General features: G+C 31.9%; 6 protein-coding genes across 7 annotated transcripts; 3 read left to right on the top strand and 3 right to left on the bottom strand.

Moving 5' to 3' along the window:
* Positions 1 to 110: 110 nt before the first annotated feature.
* On the top strand, positions 111 to 6,905 carry LOC132706273 (zinc finger protein 117). Of its 2 annotated transcripts, none has more exons than XM_060677520.1 (15): positions 111 to 229; positions 549 to 791; positions 886 to 1,031; positions 1,312 to 1,505; positions 1,678 to 1,878; positions 1,953 to 2,078; positions 2,139 to 2,268; positions 2,638 to 2,792; positions 2,849 to 3,005; positions 3,850 to 3,959; positions 4,011 to 4,103; positions 4,221 to 4,455; positions 4,997 to 5,290; positions 5,957 to 6,141; positions 6,232 to 6,905. In XM_060677520.1, the coding sequence occupies exons 2-15, from the start codon at positions 553 to 555 to the stop codon at positions 6,400 to 6,402; spliced, it is 2,436 nt and encodes an 811-aa protein (XP_060533503.1). In that variant the 5' UTR covers positions 111 to 229; positions 549 to 552; the 3' UTR covers positions 6,403 to 6,905. The 2 variants fall into 2 exon arrangements, with proteins under 2 accessions (XP_060533503.1, XP_060533512.1); XM_060677529.1 differs by lacking the exon at positions 111 to 229 and adding an exon at positions 240 to 322.
* Positions 6,906 to 6,931: 26 nt separating this feature from the next.
* Positions 6,932 to 7,595, bottom strand: LOC132706286 (ribonuclease P protein subunit p25-like protein). The gene has a single exon (XM_060677541.1). The coding sequence runs from the start codon at positions 7,525 to 7,527 to the stop codon at positions 7,081 to 7,083; it is 447 nt and encodes a 148-aa protein (XP_060533524.1). The 5' UTR covers positions 7,528 to 7,595; the 3' UTR covers positions 6,932 to 7,080.
* Positions 7,596 to 9,393: 1,798 nt separating this feature from the next.
* Positions 9,394 to 10,537, top strand: LOC132706376 (CCR4-NOT transcription complex subunit 9). Its single transcript, XM_060677686.1, has one exon. It carries the CDS (start codon positions 9,427 to 9,429, stop codon positions 10,318 to 10,320), a length of 894 nt encoding a protein of 297 aa, XP_060533669.1. The 5' UTR covers positions 9,394 to 9,426; the 3' UTR covers positions 10,321 to 10,537.
* A 270-nt stretch (positions 10,538 to 10,807) lies between these two features.
* Positions 10,808 to 15,272, bottom strand: LOC132706373 (transmembrane protein 209). The gene is made up of 10 exons (XM_060677671.1): positions 15,131 to 15,272; positions 14,941 to 15,078; positions 14,695 to 14,873; positions 14,510 to 14,641; positions 14,109 to 14,323; positions 13,279 to 13,417; positions 12,605 to 12,741; positions 11,826 to 12,152; positions 11,538 to 11,750; positions 10,808 to 11,124 (listed from the first exon to the last, which is right to left on the bottom strand). Exons 1-10 carry the CDS (start codon positions 15,142 to 15,144, stop codon positions 10,990 to 10,992), a joined length of 1,629 nt encoding a protein of 542 aa, XP_060533654.1. The 5' UTR covers positions 15,145 to 15,272; the 3' UTR covers positions 10,808 to 10,989.
* A 973-nt stretch (positions 15,273 to 16,245) lies between these two features.
* On the top strand, positions 16,246 to 17,116 carry LOC132699990 (vesicle transport through interaction with t-SNAREs homolog 1B). Its single transcript, XM_060667017.1, has one exon. It carries the CDS (start codon positions 16,595 to 16,597, stop codon positions 16,949 to 16,951), a length of 357 nt encoding a protein of 118 aa, XP_060523000.1. The 5' UTR covers positions 16,246 to 16,594; the 3' UTR covers positions 16,952 to 17,116.
* A 1-nt stretch (position 17,117) lies between these two features.
* Positions 17,118 to 18,041, bottom strand: LOC132699980 (RNA-binding protein pno1). Its single transcript, XM_060667006.1, has 2 exons — positions 17,597 to 18,041; positions 17,118 to 17,492 (listed from the first exon to the last, which is right to left on the bottom strand). The coding sequence occupies exons 1-2, from the start codon at positions 17,957 to 17,959 to the stop codon at positions 17,148 to 17,150; spliced, it is 708 nt and encodes a 235-aa protein (XP_060522989.1). The 5' UTR covers positions 17,960 to 18,041; the 3' UTR covers positions 17,118 to 17,147.
* Positions 18,042 to 18,781: the final 740 nt, after the last annotated feature.

Genomic DNA, 18,781 nt, shown 5'->3' with positions numbered 1-18,781 from the left:
TAATTTTATTGTATTTATCCAATGGCTTCTTCCACAGTTCCTACCATTATTTAACACAAAATAAAATTACACTAGCTGGTAACCAACCGTAGTTCTCATTCATGTTCTATGCAATAGAAAGGGTAATGGTTCTACTCGCTGCGTTCGATTGAATGTTTTTTGTTTAAATGGTGTGATAATAGGGTTGTCGAACTTTAGGGGCGAAAATTGTTTTTTTGACGTATTTCAGGTATATTTAATATTTTGCTACATTTATATATTTTTTAGTATTGTATAATAAGGTCAATGTTAACACAGTGAAGTTATTTTACCCACATTTTATGTAAGAATATAAAAAGATTGTTTGAGTAAATATTACGGCGATGCAAAGAGAATCATCAACCTTTTTAGGGGCCACAATGTAAAACAATAAACATAACCCTAATTATTGGAAATAAAATGCCAACAATTTATTATTTTATTGTATACTTTTCCAAAATTTTCCTAAACAGAAAAATGAAATCGTGGGACCTTGAGGTTAATCTAAGTAAAAATGTTTAATTTTTAAGAACAATGGATATAACAGTGGTAAAGCAAGAAGACTGTGAGGAAGCTGTTAAAGTTGAAGAAAGAAATGATCACGACACCCAACAGGAAGAAGAAATTTCAACTCCCATGTTAGAAGATATTAGTCACATAAGAGTAGCAGGACAACATTATCCTTTGATACTAAATGCATATGGACAAAATTCTAATGGCAATTTACAGATAACTGAAGCTGAGGATGGTACAACTTACACTTATGTTATAGAGTAAGTATAAGGAATCCGAGAAAAGTACTACTGACAAAGTTTCAATTTATCTATCAACTGTAATGCAAATGCCAATATACTCTTTGCGTTTTAGGAATGAATATGTTAATGATATTGAGTATCATTTAGCAGAGGGAGAACATTACATTATTGAAGAATACCATGGTGATTATGAGGATCCACAAGATAGTCAGTATGAGACCTTGTATGTGGAAGAAACTATTGAAGAATCTGCTTATGGTAATTTTCACTAATAGTCTGAGCAACTCTTCTTGGATTTTATGATACCAATTGAGACCATCTTGATTTAATTTATGTTTGATGTGTGCAAATCTAGATATTGGTAGTTAATAGTTTTTCCAAGAAATAAACTTCCACATGCTGTGAAACTTATAATTCTTCTGAATGTTTCGGGTTTTCATTAAATGTAGCTGATGTTTCATCCAAGTTGACTTAACAAATAAAGTTATTACTATTAATACAATTTTGTGTCTAAAATACAAGCAAGTTTCTATTCCAGATGAAGAATTTAGGGAAAGGGAATATTCTGGAGAGAGTTCCACAATATCCGAGGAAATAATTAATGATCCTGAAGAAATGATTGAAAATGAAGAAACAGTTACTGTTAATGAAAATGAAGATGGACACCAAGAGTTAAATACATCTTTGGGACAAGAAGGAATTGAGGAAAGGAGCGGTCTTGGTCATATATCAGTAAGCAACAGCTTTTTCTATGTCAATCACCCATTTAAAAATTTTTATAATTAATTAAATAATCAAGTTATTGGTAAGGAAAAATGAATACAAAAAATATAAATAAATAAAATAAAAATTGCTTGTTTTATATTTAATTCTGCATTCTGTTCTTTTTTTTCTATAATTCTAGGTTGTAAAACAAGAAAAAAATCATGTAGAGCTTGCCAAACAATCCATTAAAGTTGAACTTAATGATAATGAAGATCCTGACGAGAAAGGAGATGATGCTGCATTATTAGAAAATTTGAAAAATAAAAGTGAAATTGAGGACAATGATGGGAAAAACTGTTTTGAGTGCAGTATTTGTGGAAGAAGCTTCAAGTCGCCAACAGTAAGTTTTTGACAAGCTGCAAATTGTTTTGATTTTCATCAGCCAATATGGAAGGGTGAATATTATCGTTTTAGAATGTAAAACGGCACCTTAGCTTGGTGCATTTAAAATTTGTGGACAATGAATCTAAAGAGAACACTGATGTCCTGACATTTAAGCTTTGTTCATGCTGTGGAGAGCCTACTGATACAGCTCATACGGTACACACATTTTTAATCCAACTTCGAACTAAACTTTTGTTAGTAATTGTCTCTTTTAAGATGGGCGATTTTAAATGTGAGCAGTGTGATAAACTTTTTGTTCAGCAAAATTCATTGGACAGACATATCAGTATTGATCACCCGAAGGATGATATCTACGTATGTGTTGAATGCAAAAAAACCTTTAATAGTAAGTGGATCTGGTTCTATGAATTATGAATACACAGAAGTTTGTTTGTGAATAAACATTGTCTTTTTCTACTATACTTGAAACTTAAGGTGTTCTATTGCTATTGATATAAAAAGCATAAGTGTGGACAACTGAGCGATAATTCTGCTTGCTATAATTTTGATTACCTCTTAATTAAAAGTTTCATTTTCATACTACTGTTGAACCTAAACCCCTGGGTATAAAAACAGTATTGTGTGAAATAAGGCCTCAAAAGAGAATCGCGTACAAACACATAAATTACAGTGAGTTTAACACTTAATAATCTTTTGATTCACCTAATAATTATTTGCAGCAATTTTAAGTCCACAATGTACTATTTCGTTCCAGCTCGCGAATCGTTAGTTGATCATATTCGTGTACATCCAATTAAATCTGTTAAATGCAATGGTTGCGGTAGAGAGTTCACTAGAAAATACCACCTCGATAGACATATTGGTCAGACAGGTTGCACTGGTGTTCCAAAATCAGTTTATGACTGTAGGGTAAGATATAACAATGTACAAATAATAATATACATATATGTGTTTGTTAATTTTAGGTTTGTGGCAAATCATTTACACGTAAAGATAACCTTGCTGACCATCTACGGACCCACATTGGTATTCTAAGACCCAAAAAAATGTTTTGTTGTGAATACTGTGACAAAGAATTCACAGGACATGCCTTATTAAACATCCATGTTAGGACTCATACTGGTTAGCGCAACTGTCATTTTTGTTGTCTCCTCATCAAATCCATTCTTGCTAAAACATAATGGCGTTAAAAAATTCTGGTTGGTTTTGCTATCTCACTTGATCTCAAAAATCTCTGCCTTTAAAATTGTTGCAAAACCGAAAAATAAAACTTTGAAATTCAATTAAAACTGTCAATAACATAAAGAATTTCGTTTTGTGGCCAACTAATCTTTCAAATCAATGTTATGCCTGAATTAAGTAACTTTTAGAAACTACTGTTTACAAATTAAATAATGGGAAACAAAGAAAAAGATGAATGAATGAAAAGAGGTCGTTGTGATATGTGGAAAATATGTATGTTATGGTAGGAACGTGTAGGTATTTTCAAAAGTAAAAGTTGAAAAAGAGTCTCTAACCTGCCACATAGAAAATTAGCTACCACCTTAGATAAATAAATAAAAGAGATTTGATGTTTCATATTTAACAAAATGATATTTTCTGTTTTTCAGAATTTTATCTACTTGACCTATGTATCAAATTTTAATAATTTAATTGAAAACCTAGCTTCAATCGTTTTTTAATCAAAATTCTAATGTGTTGAGTTGCTATGTAGGTAGCAAATGCCAAAGTATCATTGAATTACTGAATAAGGCCATAAGGCTCTATATTTTGCAATAAGGATTAGAAAAATATATTGGTTTCGCCACAAAACTTTGAAGTTGTTTTTCTCAACTTTGTCTTCTTTGGTTACTGAGTTTTTAATTGTGATGACAGAATAAACCTGTAATACTGAACTGAACACTGAATCATCATTGAGGAGATATAAAATAACATTAAACTAAAGCAGAATAATGTATTTTTTTAGGAGAAAAACCGTATCCATGTGATATATGCTCAAAGAAATTTCCTTCCAGCGGTGCAATGAAAAAACATCGCAGAATGCATACAGGCGAAAAACCTTATATTTGTTCAAAGGTGTTTTATATTTTATTGATTTTGTTCAGTGTTAAGCATATTTCTTTTCAGTGTGATAAACGTTTCGCAGCAAAGGAGACACTAAATCGCCATTGGCGCACACATACAGGAGAGAAACCTCATCAGTGCAATTTTTGCGGGAAGGTAATTTTATTCAATAATTGATTGCTAAATACTTACCAAAATCGCCACTGCGCTAATTTAAATCCAATAAATAAATTAATCTTAAATAAAAAAATATAATTTGGTTTTTGGTTTTAGTCATTTATTCAAGCATCGCAACTTCGGGCCCATATTTTTCATCACACTGGTGAGAATGCATATACTTGCAAACACTGTGGCCGAGCTTTTAATCGAAAGCTTCGTCTAACAACTCACATAAAATTCATGCATGAGGGAGCTGCGCCTTTGACTTGTCCCCATTCTGGTTGCGACAAAACATTTTTCCGTAAAGAAGACATTGCGCGACATGTTGTAATTCATAGTGGAGAAAAAGGTAAGCATTGAATTGTATAAGTTTTAAGTAAAAAAAAGGTCTCATGATTAAAGATTATGTCCATGTAAAGGGTGTTTCAAAATTTCTGATCCATCCCATTTTTTTTATGTAAGTTCCAATTGAACTATGCCTAGTATACTCACCATATCTAAGAATTAAGGGAAAAGGAGCATATTTTCACTTGCTAAAATTTCTTCAATTTACAACCACCCTCATGGATACTGTTTAAACTAATACAGATTTATTTGGTATAGTTGCTCATTTATGTGTATAACAGTATACTTAAGATTTTTTTTTTAACTAACATCTTTTATTTAGAGAAAACTTTTTGAACAGTATTTTATTAGGCACATAAATTTGAAATCTGTACAGTTTTTGAGCTCTTATATACATATCTCCCTATATCTGATCTAACTACATACATTATTGTTGAATTCAGCACACAAGGAACATTTTTTTAATCCATTTACATTATTGTCAAAAAATGTCATAAATGTGCTAAGAACTTTATACTTCGTTTTTAAAATGTTTTTTTTTTTAGCTTTCGAATGTGATATTTGCAAAAAACGCTTTGCGGTGAAATCATCTTTAAAGATTCATAAACTTATACATCGCAAAGAGCCGCCTGTTAGCTGTGAAACTTGTGGTAGAGCCTTTATAAGACAGGACTGCCTCATGAGACATATAAGAGCCAGACATCGGGATGTTTTAGAAGATATAATGTCAAATGCAGAGAAAAAACGGTTACAAAAACGATTGTTGGAAGCAGCCAGCAGTAAAGGAGCCAAACTTGATTTGAGCAATAACATAATATGGAATGAGTTAACATTGACTGGTAAGTGAGATATTAGGCTGATATATAAAGTGTGCACAATATAGACATCTTGGAAACGTTAAGAGCTACAGGGGAATTAACAGAAAGTTCAGATAGTTAAAGTATTTCTAGGATGACCAAAGGTATCCTATCCTATTTTCTTCTTGAATTTATTTGAGTGTTCTCTGATAACCATTAACTTGATTTTGTAATTTTACCTGATAAATTCGGATAAAACTGAATAAAACTTTGAATGTTTTTGACCCATATTGCTGCTGCTTATTCGAAGGGGCAGCAATTTCACATCGCTTAAGATTTTATAGGTCAATAGATCGTCGTCGCTTATGTGTAAATAACCAAACTTTAGAAACCATCCCACTTCTCGTTTTCCATAAACATTTATCGCATTTAACGTAAATCATCCATATGTTGCATTACAAGTAAGAATAAAGATTATCCCATATTATCCAATGAAATTATATCATGAAATACTCCAAATTGTGTCGTCTATTCGCCCGAAGTGTATCTGAAAAAAAAAATGATGGCGAGCTTTCCAGAGAAAAAATATATTGAAACAAAATTAGTTTAGTTAAAATCTTTATTTTTGGATACTAAACTTCCCAGTTTCGGAGTTTGTTATGTTATTGACTTCAACATCCAAGGGAATAAGTTTATACCATTTTTTAGAATTAGTTAAGGAACTTTTAACTCTCCTAGTAGATGAAGAGTGTTTGGTAGAATTTGGTCATCCAGATGCTCCTGTAGACCGAGTTTTAGACTCTGTTATCAGAAGATGTGGGCATGAGCCTGCCTCCCAGGAGAAATACGATTACATAGGAAGAATGAGAGAAAATGCTAAGTTATTATTTACGGTAAGTAAAAAACTTATACAAATAGGTTACCACAAAGAATACCGAAATTAGTTCGAAAAAATACTTGATTATAATTATATTGTATTCTAGGTTGTTATTGATGATCAAGCAGTGAAAGAATTACTAAACAACCAAACAGTAGACGAGGTAATACTCCATGTACTAAGATTAGCTAAGAAACAAGACAGTGATAAAGATGCACATATAAGCGAAAATGAAATGGACATGGGAATTAAAGAAACTCATAATATTGACTCGTAACCAATCTTGTTTGGTTTGTTTAGGCGCACTTTTGCATTTGTTTCTAAATATATACAATTTGTTTTGAAAACTTATTTATACTTTTAAACCATGTTCGTTAATACAAATTTACATTTCTACCTGTTCTTGTTTCATTATAGAATTACAGAATGTTTGCCTGTATTGAAATCTTAAAAATTTGTTCAAAATTTAATCTTGGAATTTACATGTGATAAGCCAGATTTACAGAGATTGCAAAACACTTGTTTTTGGTCTTTGAAAATCAAAAGGTGCAGCTACTTGACAGCAATTTCATCGAGTATTTAAAATAATAAGTAATCAAGGACTTATATGTGAACACTTACCAGGCAAGTTTGGGAATGAAAGTATTCAAATGATTTTCAAAAGATATATCAAGATTATTATAAATTAAATGTTTTTGTAGTATTAAATTTTAAGAAATATATTTACATTCTGTCTTTAAAAACTGGAACCTAATTAAGCACAACACCAGCTAAAATTGTAATGACTCAATTTGGAAATGTTCAAAACAGTAATTTCACATTTACAATAAAAAGTGATGTATCAGTTTTTTGTTCTTTATTTTCTTGCAAAACTGCAATTATATAATAATTTCTGTTCTAGATACTCAGGTTTGTTAATAGGAAATTTGACAGAACAATATATTTTTACAAACTACTAATTTTTTATCTTTTTCGTGAATGGACTGACTGTAGTTGATTGTTGATATCCTGATTCCTCTTTACTGACAAGATTCTTGGTTAAGAGGATATGGATCATAGGTATTTGTCTTTTTACAACAAGTTGGTCTAATTCAGGTAGTATAGGATCCCAGAATTCTTCTACAGACCTGTATGATAATTTTGTAACTTGATATAGTGAGTTACCATACTCTCGTTTCATAATTTCAGCACAGGTAATAGTTTTCCCAATCGACGGGCCAAAACCCGTCCAAACAATACATTGTGTTTCTGCAAATTTCTCTAAAGCGAAGTTAAGCACATTTCGAATTTTGGTTCCACCCCGCACTTGCATCCACAAAAATTTTTCGGGAAGATTAAAAAAAGGAAGTTTATTACGCTCCAGCGGTTCCTCGGCATTCTTTCCTTTGCGATAATTATCCATACTTGTTCATTTAGAACATTTTTACATATGAAACCACCATTGCAAAAACTAATCTATGTACCAAGTATCATTCGGTCATATATAGCTTACAATTATTATTCTTCTTTGCATTTCAGTAAATTGACAAATGTACTAAGGAAACTCGCCCCTTACCGACACCAAAATAGCTTCTTCTTCTTTTAGCTTTTCTTTGACTAGCCAAACAATAGAAATGACAGATTTATTCATAGATAAATATTTTCCACAGATGTGTTACATGCATGGAAATTGCTTTCTATGGTTACTTTTCAAAAAATTAAACAGTCCCCAAATTGGGACGTGCGACATCCTGTTTTTTTTTTTCAAATAGAGATTACATTTCATGCAAAATTACTAGATTAAAGAAACTATCCGACATGAACCCTCCTAAGCCCAATAGACTGGAAGCAGTAATCACCTCATAATCAAACTCGTCTTGCCTTATCATATTAAAAGATTTTTTCAAAGCCTTTGGCACCAAAACATATCTAATTGTAGGGCCTCTAACAAAGACCTGTACGGTAGTTGTGATTATTCCAGGTCAGAGCTAAGATCTTAAAGCTTTTCAATTCCTTTGTGTAAAGCCAAGTATACTTAATGGCTAGGAAAGTTGCTACAAGCGCCCCTAGTACCTTGCAAAACACCTTATAGAGAAGCTTTTTCTTGCTAGCAATTGGTTTAATAATGAGAAAATTTTTACTCATTCTGGTGTTGATGGAATACGTATTTTAGTGAAATCGAATAAAAATTCAGATAAATATGTTCGTTTTTCAGACTTAATTTTGATTTACCATAGTCGACATTAAACAAGATAAATAAGAACTAAAAGTTCAAATTTTCACGAAATTATATATTTTGATATGACAATTGTTTCGACAACACCGTGTCTTTATCAAATGTGTCACAATATCACACACACAATAAAGCACAGTGGTCCTTAATCTTCAGGGAACTGGCTCTCCCTGCCAACAGTAAGCTAGATACTGGGGGAGGCTAATGCTAGTTTCCCCTTTTAAAAGATTTTTGCCCCAGCACTCTACCATTTCTTGATCTAAGATGCTATAGGATCCAGTTCATTTAAAGTCCTACTGGACTCGCTTCCAAAGCCCTATTGGAGCATTTTCCGAGGCCCTCTTAAAGTCATTTTTCGAAGGTCTATTGGAGCCATTTTCAGAAGCCCTATTGAACCCTTGATTTGGGACTCTTCAGCAATATTTTGCTTACTGTGATCAGATGACCCCTTTATTGGTGCCTGGGACTGTGATTCCATTGGGTGCTGTCAAATTTTTTTGGCAAACCTTGTCTATTGAACTTAGAAGTTGAGGGAGCCCTTCCCTTCCTTTTTCTGCTGAGTCGCTTTTCCAATTTATTGATCCGTTCGTCCAAGACTGAGTGGGATCATTCGGAAAACCATGCTCTTGATCTGGATGGCGATCGATCCTTTCTACCCAGTTTTAATCATTTTTTACGATGTATTTTATTTATCGGTGAAAGATTAATTGATCTCAAAGCACGGGAAACGAATAATGAGAAGTTAGCAGCAAACTTGGAAGTGATCAGCCCCTCTTCTTCTTATTCGTTAAAACACATTTCCCAATGTATGCAGATGGATGATACCCAGTTCCTATAAGTGATATCATAAAACAGATCAAAATCCTTTTTAGTTTACTATCCTTAAGCGTTGATCATAAATGATCAAAAAGTCTAGCGCTCGTCGGAACTTGGCAATTACCGAATGATCGCAGTCAATATGCTTATTCATTTATATGAGAACGTGGTAAAGAAGAAGCTTTCATTTTGATGTATTCGCAAAAAACTCTTATCTATGATTGGCATTGACATATTAATTATTTAATCGTCTGTGGGTAGTATAAAATAATTATGAGTACACAACAAAGTCCAGCAAATTCTTCAGTCGAACGGGAAAAAGTATTCCAGTGGATTTTGGAGTTAACAAACCCCGAGACAAGAGAAAACGCTCTTCTCGAGTTAAGCAAAAAAAGAGAAGTAGTTCCAGATTTAGCTTCTATGTTGTGGAATAGCTTTGGTACAACAGCTGCCCTTCTTCAGGAAATTCTAAATATTTATCCCGCTATCAATCCACCGACTCTTACGGCGCATCAGTCAAATCGGGTATGCAATGCCTTAGCACTTTTGCAGTGTGTAGCATCACATCCAGAAACAAGATCTCAGTTTCTTCTTGCGCATATTCCGTTATTTTTATACCCTTTTTTACATACAGTATCAAAGACTCGACCATTTGAATATCTTCGTTTAACAAGTCTTGGGGTAATTGGAGCTCTTGTAAAAACTGATGAACAAGAAGTGATAACTTTTCTCTTGACTACAGAAATCATACCGCTTTGTCTTCGGATCATGGAAACTGGATCTGAACTTAGTAAAACTGTTGCTACTTTTATTCTACAGAAAATACTCCTGGATGATAGCGGATTATCTTATATTTGCCAAACCTATGATAGATTTAGTCATGTGGCTATGATATTAGGAAAAATGGTAATTTCATTAGCAAAGGAACCATCTGCAAGGCTTTTAAAGCATGTAGTAAGATGTTACTTAAGATTGTCAGACAATCCAAGAGCTAGGGAAGCTTTAAGGCAATGTTTACCAGATCAGCTAAAGGATAATACCTTCAGTGTGTGCTTACAAGAGGACAAATCTACCAACCATTGGTTATCCCAGTTATTGAAGAACTTAGAGTCAACTGTTTGCACTGATCCAAGACAAGTGGGTATTTCACCTTTGACCTCTCAATAAATTTTAATTGTATTTGAAATTGAGTATTATATTATAAGGACCTTATTTTACAACAAAATGTTTTGTGGAATGTATAAAGTTATTTTTAAGAAAACTTTATCAGTTTTGTTTTTGTGTTGTATTGGTAAAAAAGATATGTGATATTGAAAAATTAAAATATATATCATTTTTTGTAAGTACTGTAAATATGTAGCAGTTATTTGACAGACTACTTAAAGAAAAGTTTTGAAAATACCTACTGCCAAGCATGGTGTATTCCAAGTATGTGAAATAAAAAAACACACTACAATAATGCAATTTTCAAAAAATATATTTACTTAGAGTTGAAACATGAATTTTAGAGATTTGCTTTCAAAATTTTCTGGGGCATCTCATCTTAATATAAATATTTCATTGTGATTAAAAGAGACATATGGGATGTTAACGAAAACCATAACCAAATAGAAAAATATCTTTTTTATTTTTATCTATCTATTATCTGCTTAAATTAATGTTAGGACTTATTTTGACAATATGCCTAAAAAATATTATTGTAAGAAATGGCCGAACCAAACCAATAAAATTGAAACCTATTTTTCCAACTGCCGAACACACTACCACCATTCACAACAAAATCAAAATAGATCATGACAGTTCACAAATTTTTAATTAAGAATTTACAAAAATACCCTATTCATTTAAACCTATAATCCATAACATGTTTACACCTGCCCTTCCAAGGTTCACACGACCTAACATTCCTTGTTCAATTTTATTTACATGGTATATGAAGAACAAGATGCTGTGAAACAAGTTATTGTAGCCCTGAAAGAAAGAGAATTTCTATAACGCCATTAACATCTAAAAAAGACCTGATTATATGCTAAACATAGATTATGATTGTTACATTTCAAATTAACATTTGGGAAAATTAAGGTTAGCTTAGATAACAAGTCGAGAGAGTTACACTGTGACTCAGACCATCTATTGTGACTTCCTCTATAATTATGTGACATTAGAACTGAGATTTATACTTCAAAATTGGGTTGAAGAAAGTGTAAACCAAAATTTGAATAGTGAACACAATAAACATTGTGAGGTCATAATTTATGAATTTATGAACACTTTAGCTGATACACCAAATCAAAATTACAAGCAACCACATGTATTCAAATCTTAAAATATAATAATTAAAATCTGGTCCTAATCGTGGTATTCTAATTTAGAATAAAACTGACCTTAACCATTTCATAACTCTTTTCTCCAACAATAATCCTATAATGAGGGGGTTTTTCTGAAACTTCATGAATGTATACAGTATTTGGAGTGGAGGGTGCCATTTTCTCTGTAGCCTTAACATAGTAATGCCCACTAAAAGCCTTAGTGTCTGGCATATTAGGCGATGGCATCAATTGTGTATCAAGATAAGAAGCAAATAAATGCATAATAACCTAAAAAAATAGAAAGGTCCAATTAATATAAAAGGTGGAAACTTGGGAGTCTGCATAACACAACTTTCTACTTACAGAACAATCTGTTGGTAAAGAATCATCCCATTCTTTACCATTATAACTACCTCCTCTGTTCCATTTAAATTCACTCATACAACCACCTTTGGCGAGTTCTCGTATTCTCTTTTCTAAATAGTCTTGATTAGCATGAACTTCTAGAAATGGGATTATTGTAGTTAATGAAGGAATAAATTGAGTGATTTGAATCATTTGGGAAGTTTTCCTGAGTCTATCGAGTCCAACGCTTCCTACCCTTATATCTGTCATACCATGTTTCTCTAGTGAATCATTTATTACATCAAATTCCTTAACCAACCTTTCAATAATAGTTTGAGATATCCACTAAAATAACACATTTTCTGTTTCAATTTTTCATAAAACAAAATTCCAAATATTATAAAAATAATTTAACCAATAATGAACTTTAGTTGTTATAGTACGGTATTTAGGCATTTCTATAAATTTATTTTTTCTAATTTTGACATATAACATTTAACCCGCGTTATAAATTAGTAGCACTTTAAAAATGTCACTTTATAATTTATTATTAAAAATATTTATTCAGTTTTGAATAGAAATCATATTAACACAAAATCAAGGAATTTAAAGCATTGTTAGTTTTTATAGTTTTTAAACAATGATATTAAATTATTTGTTTAATTTTTAGAATTTTTCTACTCCTTACGCTAAGATACAAAATTATTCACCGATCATAAACAAATTCCTCTGGAATATGCAAAAATTGCCACTGAGAACAGCCATTTTTGCAGGACATAGCTATTTTAAACACTTACTCTTCGCAGATTCTCGTTCCATTTGGTTAAAGCTACAGTATCGACATTAATTCTAGTCCACACTTCTAAGGCGGAAATATTTGAAGCTAATGAGGTTTGATCTTCTGGTTTAGATGGACTTCTGCTTAGACGTTTTGCTGCAATTGTAAATATTGCTATTGTATTTTAAAGACAGTTTCACAAAAATCATTGCTTTTTGTTGTGGTTTAATTATAATCATTATAGATGTTATGGCACTTCTTTATTTTTATTTCTCTTTTCTATTTATTATGTATCATGTCCGCCCCGTACATCTCTCCATAGTTCCCGATACATTTGTTTTGCTTCCCACTTCCTCAGCCAGCGGTTTGGACCGAGTAGAAATCTCGGAAAGCAGGTAGGAATTCGAAATTGCCGCGATCCTATGTACCAACTTTTTTTGGAATTCAAAAACTGAGCTGAATATGAACACTCTACAAATCTAAATACAAATCCGCGCAAAGTAGTTTAGTTGCCCTATATTCACTTTCTGAAATGACAGAAATGCAATTTTAACAAATCAAAAACTTCACTGGTTTGCTATTCTTTCCCATATTTAACTTGATTTATTCTGAATTTATATGTATTTTTTCTTGTAAACCCAGAATTGTTTCATTTATATATTATTCCATTCTATTCTACTACATCTTACTTACTTAGAGACTGAGTTGCTAACTGATATTGGCTTTTACTCAAAAATGATGAAATATCCTTGGTAGTCTTTGCAACTGGGTGACTCCAGAATGAACTAAGAAGGTTGAAGGAGCTTTGGGACTTTTCTGATATCTTGTTCACCTAAAGGTATATAGCACGATTCATGTTGAGCATCATATTAAAAGTTCTGGAGAACTTTTAATGCATTGTTGCTGGATAATAAGATAAGATTGTAAGCGGCATTTCTTAATATCTAATTATAAATTGCTTCTAAAAATGTAATGATTATAATTTATTTTGAAAAACACAAGTATTGTTAACATCTGCATTTGTAAGCAATTTAAAACTACTTTTTTTATGTTCCAACTTTAATTCTTCAAAATTTTTTATAGGAAACTCAACTGAATTAGTGTCTTCAAGTGTTTTCCGTGTGCCAAATTCTTAAATTCTACTAACATTTTCAACTAAAAAAATACCTTTGTAAAATTTGCAGTGAAAAATTTCCAAAATATTTTAAACATTTTAAAAATTCTTTACTATTTACAAAACTTCTGGATTCCTTCTACGTCGGTTGTTGTTCAATTGAACTTTATAACATTTCGCTTTGGCTTTTTCAGAGCTTTACTGAAACTGGAGAAACTGAAGAAGCAAACAGGATAATTGGTTAAACGCCAGCAAGTTCGATTCAACAACAACCAATGCAGGAGAAATCCAGAAATTTTGAAAATAGTTTTTTTGAAATGTTTAAAAAATTCTTTGTATATATTATATTTATATTATTTATATTTGATTGAACAAAAGAAAATTTTTTGTATATCAGATAGAGGTTTACCTTTTCTGATGCTTCATGATCCTTGATGTACTGATCCAAACTGTCTTCATCATCAATAATATCAACCAAACTATTTTGAAATCGCAAAATAGGTGGGGAGGACTGTTTTGCAAAAGACGGTGAATGGCGACCAATGCCAACTGGAGAAAATTGCGAAATATCGGTACTAGTAGTTTTCTGATAACTGGGTGAGGATGGCGCCGAAAAATGAAAACCTAAATTGCGCGACGACATATGTGTATTAATTTTTAGGAATATATTTTAGTTTAATATTTTACATGTAGTAATTTTTAAGGCTAAACAATCACTATTTGACTACCTTTTTTATTTCTCTGTTTACAATTTTTTAAATATTGAAAATTGCGTTTACTGCAAAATGTGATATGAAAATCCATACTTACTTTCACCGGATGAGGCAGTTGATCTCCAACTTAATTCTGATACATTCATAGGAGTTCCCAAAACATTGTTAGATCCGAGACTTGACAAATATGTAATTGACTTAACTGATGTTGCAATTTTGTGGCTTGGATCTGAAAAAATCAAAAGAAAGTTAATATATTCTTAAAGTTGTCTTTATGTATACCTGAACTGCTTTTAAGTAACAGTTTGCTTTGTTCAGTTTGTGCTATGGACATGTCAGATGAATTAATATAAAGTTTTCCTAGTCTCAATATGTAATAAAAGATGTTTATTGAAAATATTATTATCAAACCACATTCAATATAGTGATAATAATTCAAATATAAAGGACATGTTGAAAAACTAAAAATTAAAAAAAAAATGAATCAGACTCATTTTACACCAAGATTCATTAAATCTTTTAACTTACAAATCATATAATAGTAGGCAAAGCAAACAAATATTAACTGTACACCAAACTAAAGTTTCTTTAATTTTCTTTTTATTTTTATTTATTATAAAACTTCGCTCAAGAATACTGCAACTTGAATGGGAAATATGCTTTGTCCTGAAAAATGTATAATGTTACTACAAAAAATATACATCACATAAATACTCACTCATAAGAATACATTATCAATAATTATTAAAAACTGACATGTATGTAACAAACAAAATAATCAAGTAAATCAAAATCATGAAAGAGCTGGGAAGAAACGGAGCATCACGTACGTTCGTTCAATCTTATGACATTAAACCATATATAAGATACAGAAAGGATGCATTGAACCATTTTGTCTTCTTCTCCTTCGCTTTTCCATTAGATTTTACTTGGCCACAGTAACACAAGGCAATTCGACCAGCTTACAACAAACAACGTTTTAAGTTTAAAGCAAATAAGGTTAACGATTTCTCATGTTCAGCGACCAACAGAATTACTGATATTCGTCGGAAAAAAAAATTTAACCGATACTATAAAAAACACGGTCCCTCTCGCTTCCACTACCTACCCTTGGGCTCATCCGGCCTGATTACCGGCGTGTATGAAGAAAACAGTGGTACCGCGGGACACCTACATCATCAAAAAGGCAGTATCTGTTCACTAAGATCCAACATAATAACAATTTGACCGAAAACAAGTCTTAAACGTCGAAAAACAGATTTTGTAAGCAGCGGAGAAGGGCCGACATGTCTCGTGCAATGCCATCCAGAGAATCGAAACATTGTGTTTTCGTTCCATCAATTCAATTTAATTAATCGTTTCTTAATTTCTGTCAGGCAGACTCCTAGGATTATTTGCTCATTTCCGATTTCTGTTGAGGATTTTTTTATTTCGGTCATATAGTATGACCTGGTATGACTTGACATCGCAAACAATTAAATCCCCGACGGGAACTTTAGAGTGATTCCAGATAAAACGGCTATCAGTCGCCTCCGCCATGGACCATCCAGGCCCATCCGGCCTCCAACCAGCGTGAATAACGAAAACGAAGGAACTGTGCAGCACAAATATACTCAAACAAGCACAGGCTCAGCATCAACTTTCATGATTGGTATTTTAGAAAATAGTACAAAGTACCAAGACGTCCGCACGGTCGTTAGAAAATTATTTGGTTCTCCGCATTGTAAAGGAGTACTGTACTTTGTATTAATTAATTTTTTATTGTAGCTACGTTTTTTAGCAAGAAATAAGGACAAAAATTAATTTTCTAAAAATAAATTAGGATAGATATAGGGAAACTATCCAAAAATTATTACAAAGCAATAGCAAAACGAAAAATGCAATGCGCATATCGCATTTTAAATATGATACAATGATAATATCGCTGAGAGTGTTTTAGATTTATTTTTGCAAGTAAAAATTATGACAATTTTTTTATTTTCTAATCTATTTCATATTTTTTGTCTATATTCCAATTAACTCTGTGCTTTAATAATAAAAGGCAAAACTGACTTTCCTATATAAACCATGTAACTTAACATTCTGTGCTGTCAAACGTGAAAATGAAACTTTTTTGTTGGGAATTATTAATTTAGAAATTTAGAAGTAGCGGCTTGATTATTTAGTTAAAATTCTCAGAAAAATGTTTAATGAAACAAATGGTTATGACTTGGAACATCATAAAAGAGAAGTAGTCCGAGAAGCGACTGCAATATTAGAACGCACTGGTGAAAGTATAGCTAGATCAAACCAAATAGCAATTGAAACTGAAGAAATAGGAAACGAGATGATTTCAGAGTTGGGAGAACAAAGGGAATCATTGCTCCGAACCAGAGGTCGCTTGGAGGATGCTAATCAGCAACTGGATAATGCAAAATATTTGCTTTCTAAAATGGGAAGGAATGTGATTTATAATAAGCTTATATTAATTTTAATAATAATTTTAGAGACTTTAATACTAATTGCAGTGATTTATTTAAGATTCTTCAAGAATAGTTGATAAAATATTAAATCTAGCATAGTAAGTTTGAATATATTGTCTTGCATGCAGAAATATTCCCTGAAGTAAAATTGATTACCTCAATTTTGTACAAATGTTTTTTAAACAAATGTTAAATTGATAAAACTGAATATATATTGTGTGATGAATGTAATTAAAAGACAATCATTCTTTAAAATATTTAATTTTCACAAAATCATATTTGATTTGACACTTTAGCTGCAATATTTTGTAGTTGTCCATAAACTTTAGAGGGCGGTGATCCCAAAATTAAATTGCAGATAGCCCTTTTAGCCAGCTGAATATTTTGGAAGCTTCCTAATATATGGATTTTGCCATCTGCCAGAACAATTCTGGTTTTGGTTACATTTTCTATTGTGAATTTTGTTCTGCCACCTTTACCTGCTAATCGACCTATAGCTCGTGAGTGGTGATCACCTTTTAAAGTTTTCACATCTTTGATTTCAAATGTTTCCACAAAAAGATCATCAAGTCTCAGTAAGGCTAATGCATCTTCCACTTCAAATCCATACACAAATGCCTAAAATACCAAAAAGTAATGCTTTACATTGAATACTCCAAAAATATTTCTATAAGAACAGATGAACCAATTCTGCTAAACTGTAATGTAAAGTGTTTAATTACCTTGATAAAATCTGAAGCTTTTTGTAAATTAGCAATATCTTTGGTTTCTTTGCAAGCCTTAATTTCAACACATCTAGTTTTCAGATTAAATCTAATTTGTAACTGTAAATATTCTACAATTGGAGTGAATATTTTTAGCCAGTTTTCCTTCAAAGGTGTGTATCTGTGTGCAGGAATAAAAACCTTTCTCATGTCATCCCTAGCTTCTGAGAAAGATTGGGTCTTCATTCGCTTGCTTTTTGGTGGGCTGTAATTAGATTGACCTTCTCTTTCATTGGATGTATCTACTTCCATGGTTGTATTAGATCTATCTCTTTTTCTTTTGACTTCAAAGTCATTAATATTAATATCAATATCATCCATGTATGCCTATGCAAAAAAATATATATAAATGGAAATGGCAAACCACACAAAAAGATAGGTTAAGAAAAAATTCATAGTTCAACTGTTCTCTTAATCGTAGATAAAAGATTGGTTGGTTATAGAAACCAAAAACTTTTTTTAATTTAAAGTCTTAATTATAAGCTTACAACAGGCGAAGTCTAGTCTCACGACTACTTAGATTTAACTATAAAAAACATATAACGAGAATTTTGGACAACAACGAGATTAACGATGTAAAGATTAGGATTAGAATTTTATTAATTATTAAATAAAAGGAGAAACCTACTACGGCACTACGGATAACTGAGCCGCGAGAAAATATAAATTATAATAGCATTATAAATGACTCTACAGCGAAACAAAGTAAATCGATAATGAGGAATGCAATAATTGTTAAAGTTGCGTAGATCGAGGTGATTCCTTCGTCCTGTTTTTAACCAATGACCTTGCAGTATTATTATAAAGAGGTAATGGCGGAAATGGCGCATTTTTTTTACATAGTTGCTTCATGAGTTCTTATACTATCAGCATAGACAGGGCCTCTATATGCCTAGTAGCTATATTGCTGAAAATCATTACCATCTCTATAAAAATATCAATGCCGTCTGCGCCGCATCAATTTTTTCCTAGTAGGGCCGAAATACAATCTAATAACTATATTGGTAATACCGGCGTATCTTTAATTCTAGATTTATTATCCTTCGGTCTCCAGGTATCTGTGCTAAGGTCAATGAAATTTTATTTTTAGCATATTTGAATAAATGCATTGTTTTTTTCTTTTATCATATCTTCTTCTGTGTG

Source organism: Cylas formicarius, unplaced genomic scaffold, assembly GCF_029955315.1.
Source record: "Cylas formicarius isolate icCylForm1 unplaced genomic scaffold, icCylForm1.1 PGA_scaffold_10__41_contigs__length_53128322, whole genome shotgun sequence".
Lineage (NCBI taxonomy): Eukaryota > Metazoa > Arthropoda > Insecta > Coleoptera > Brentidae > Cylas > Cylas formicarius.
The sequence above is the reverse complement of the archived record's forward strand: the minus strand, read 5'-3'. Positions and strand labels throughout refer to the sequence as shown.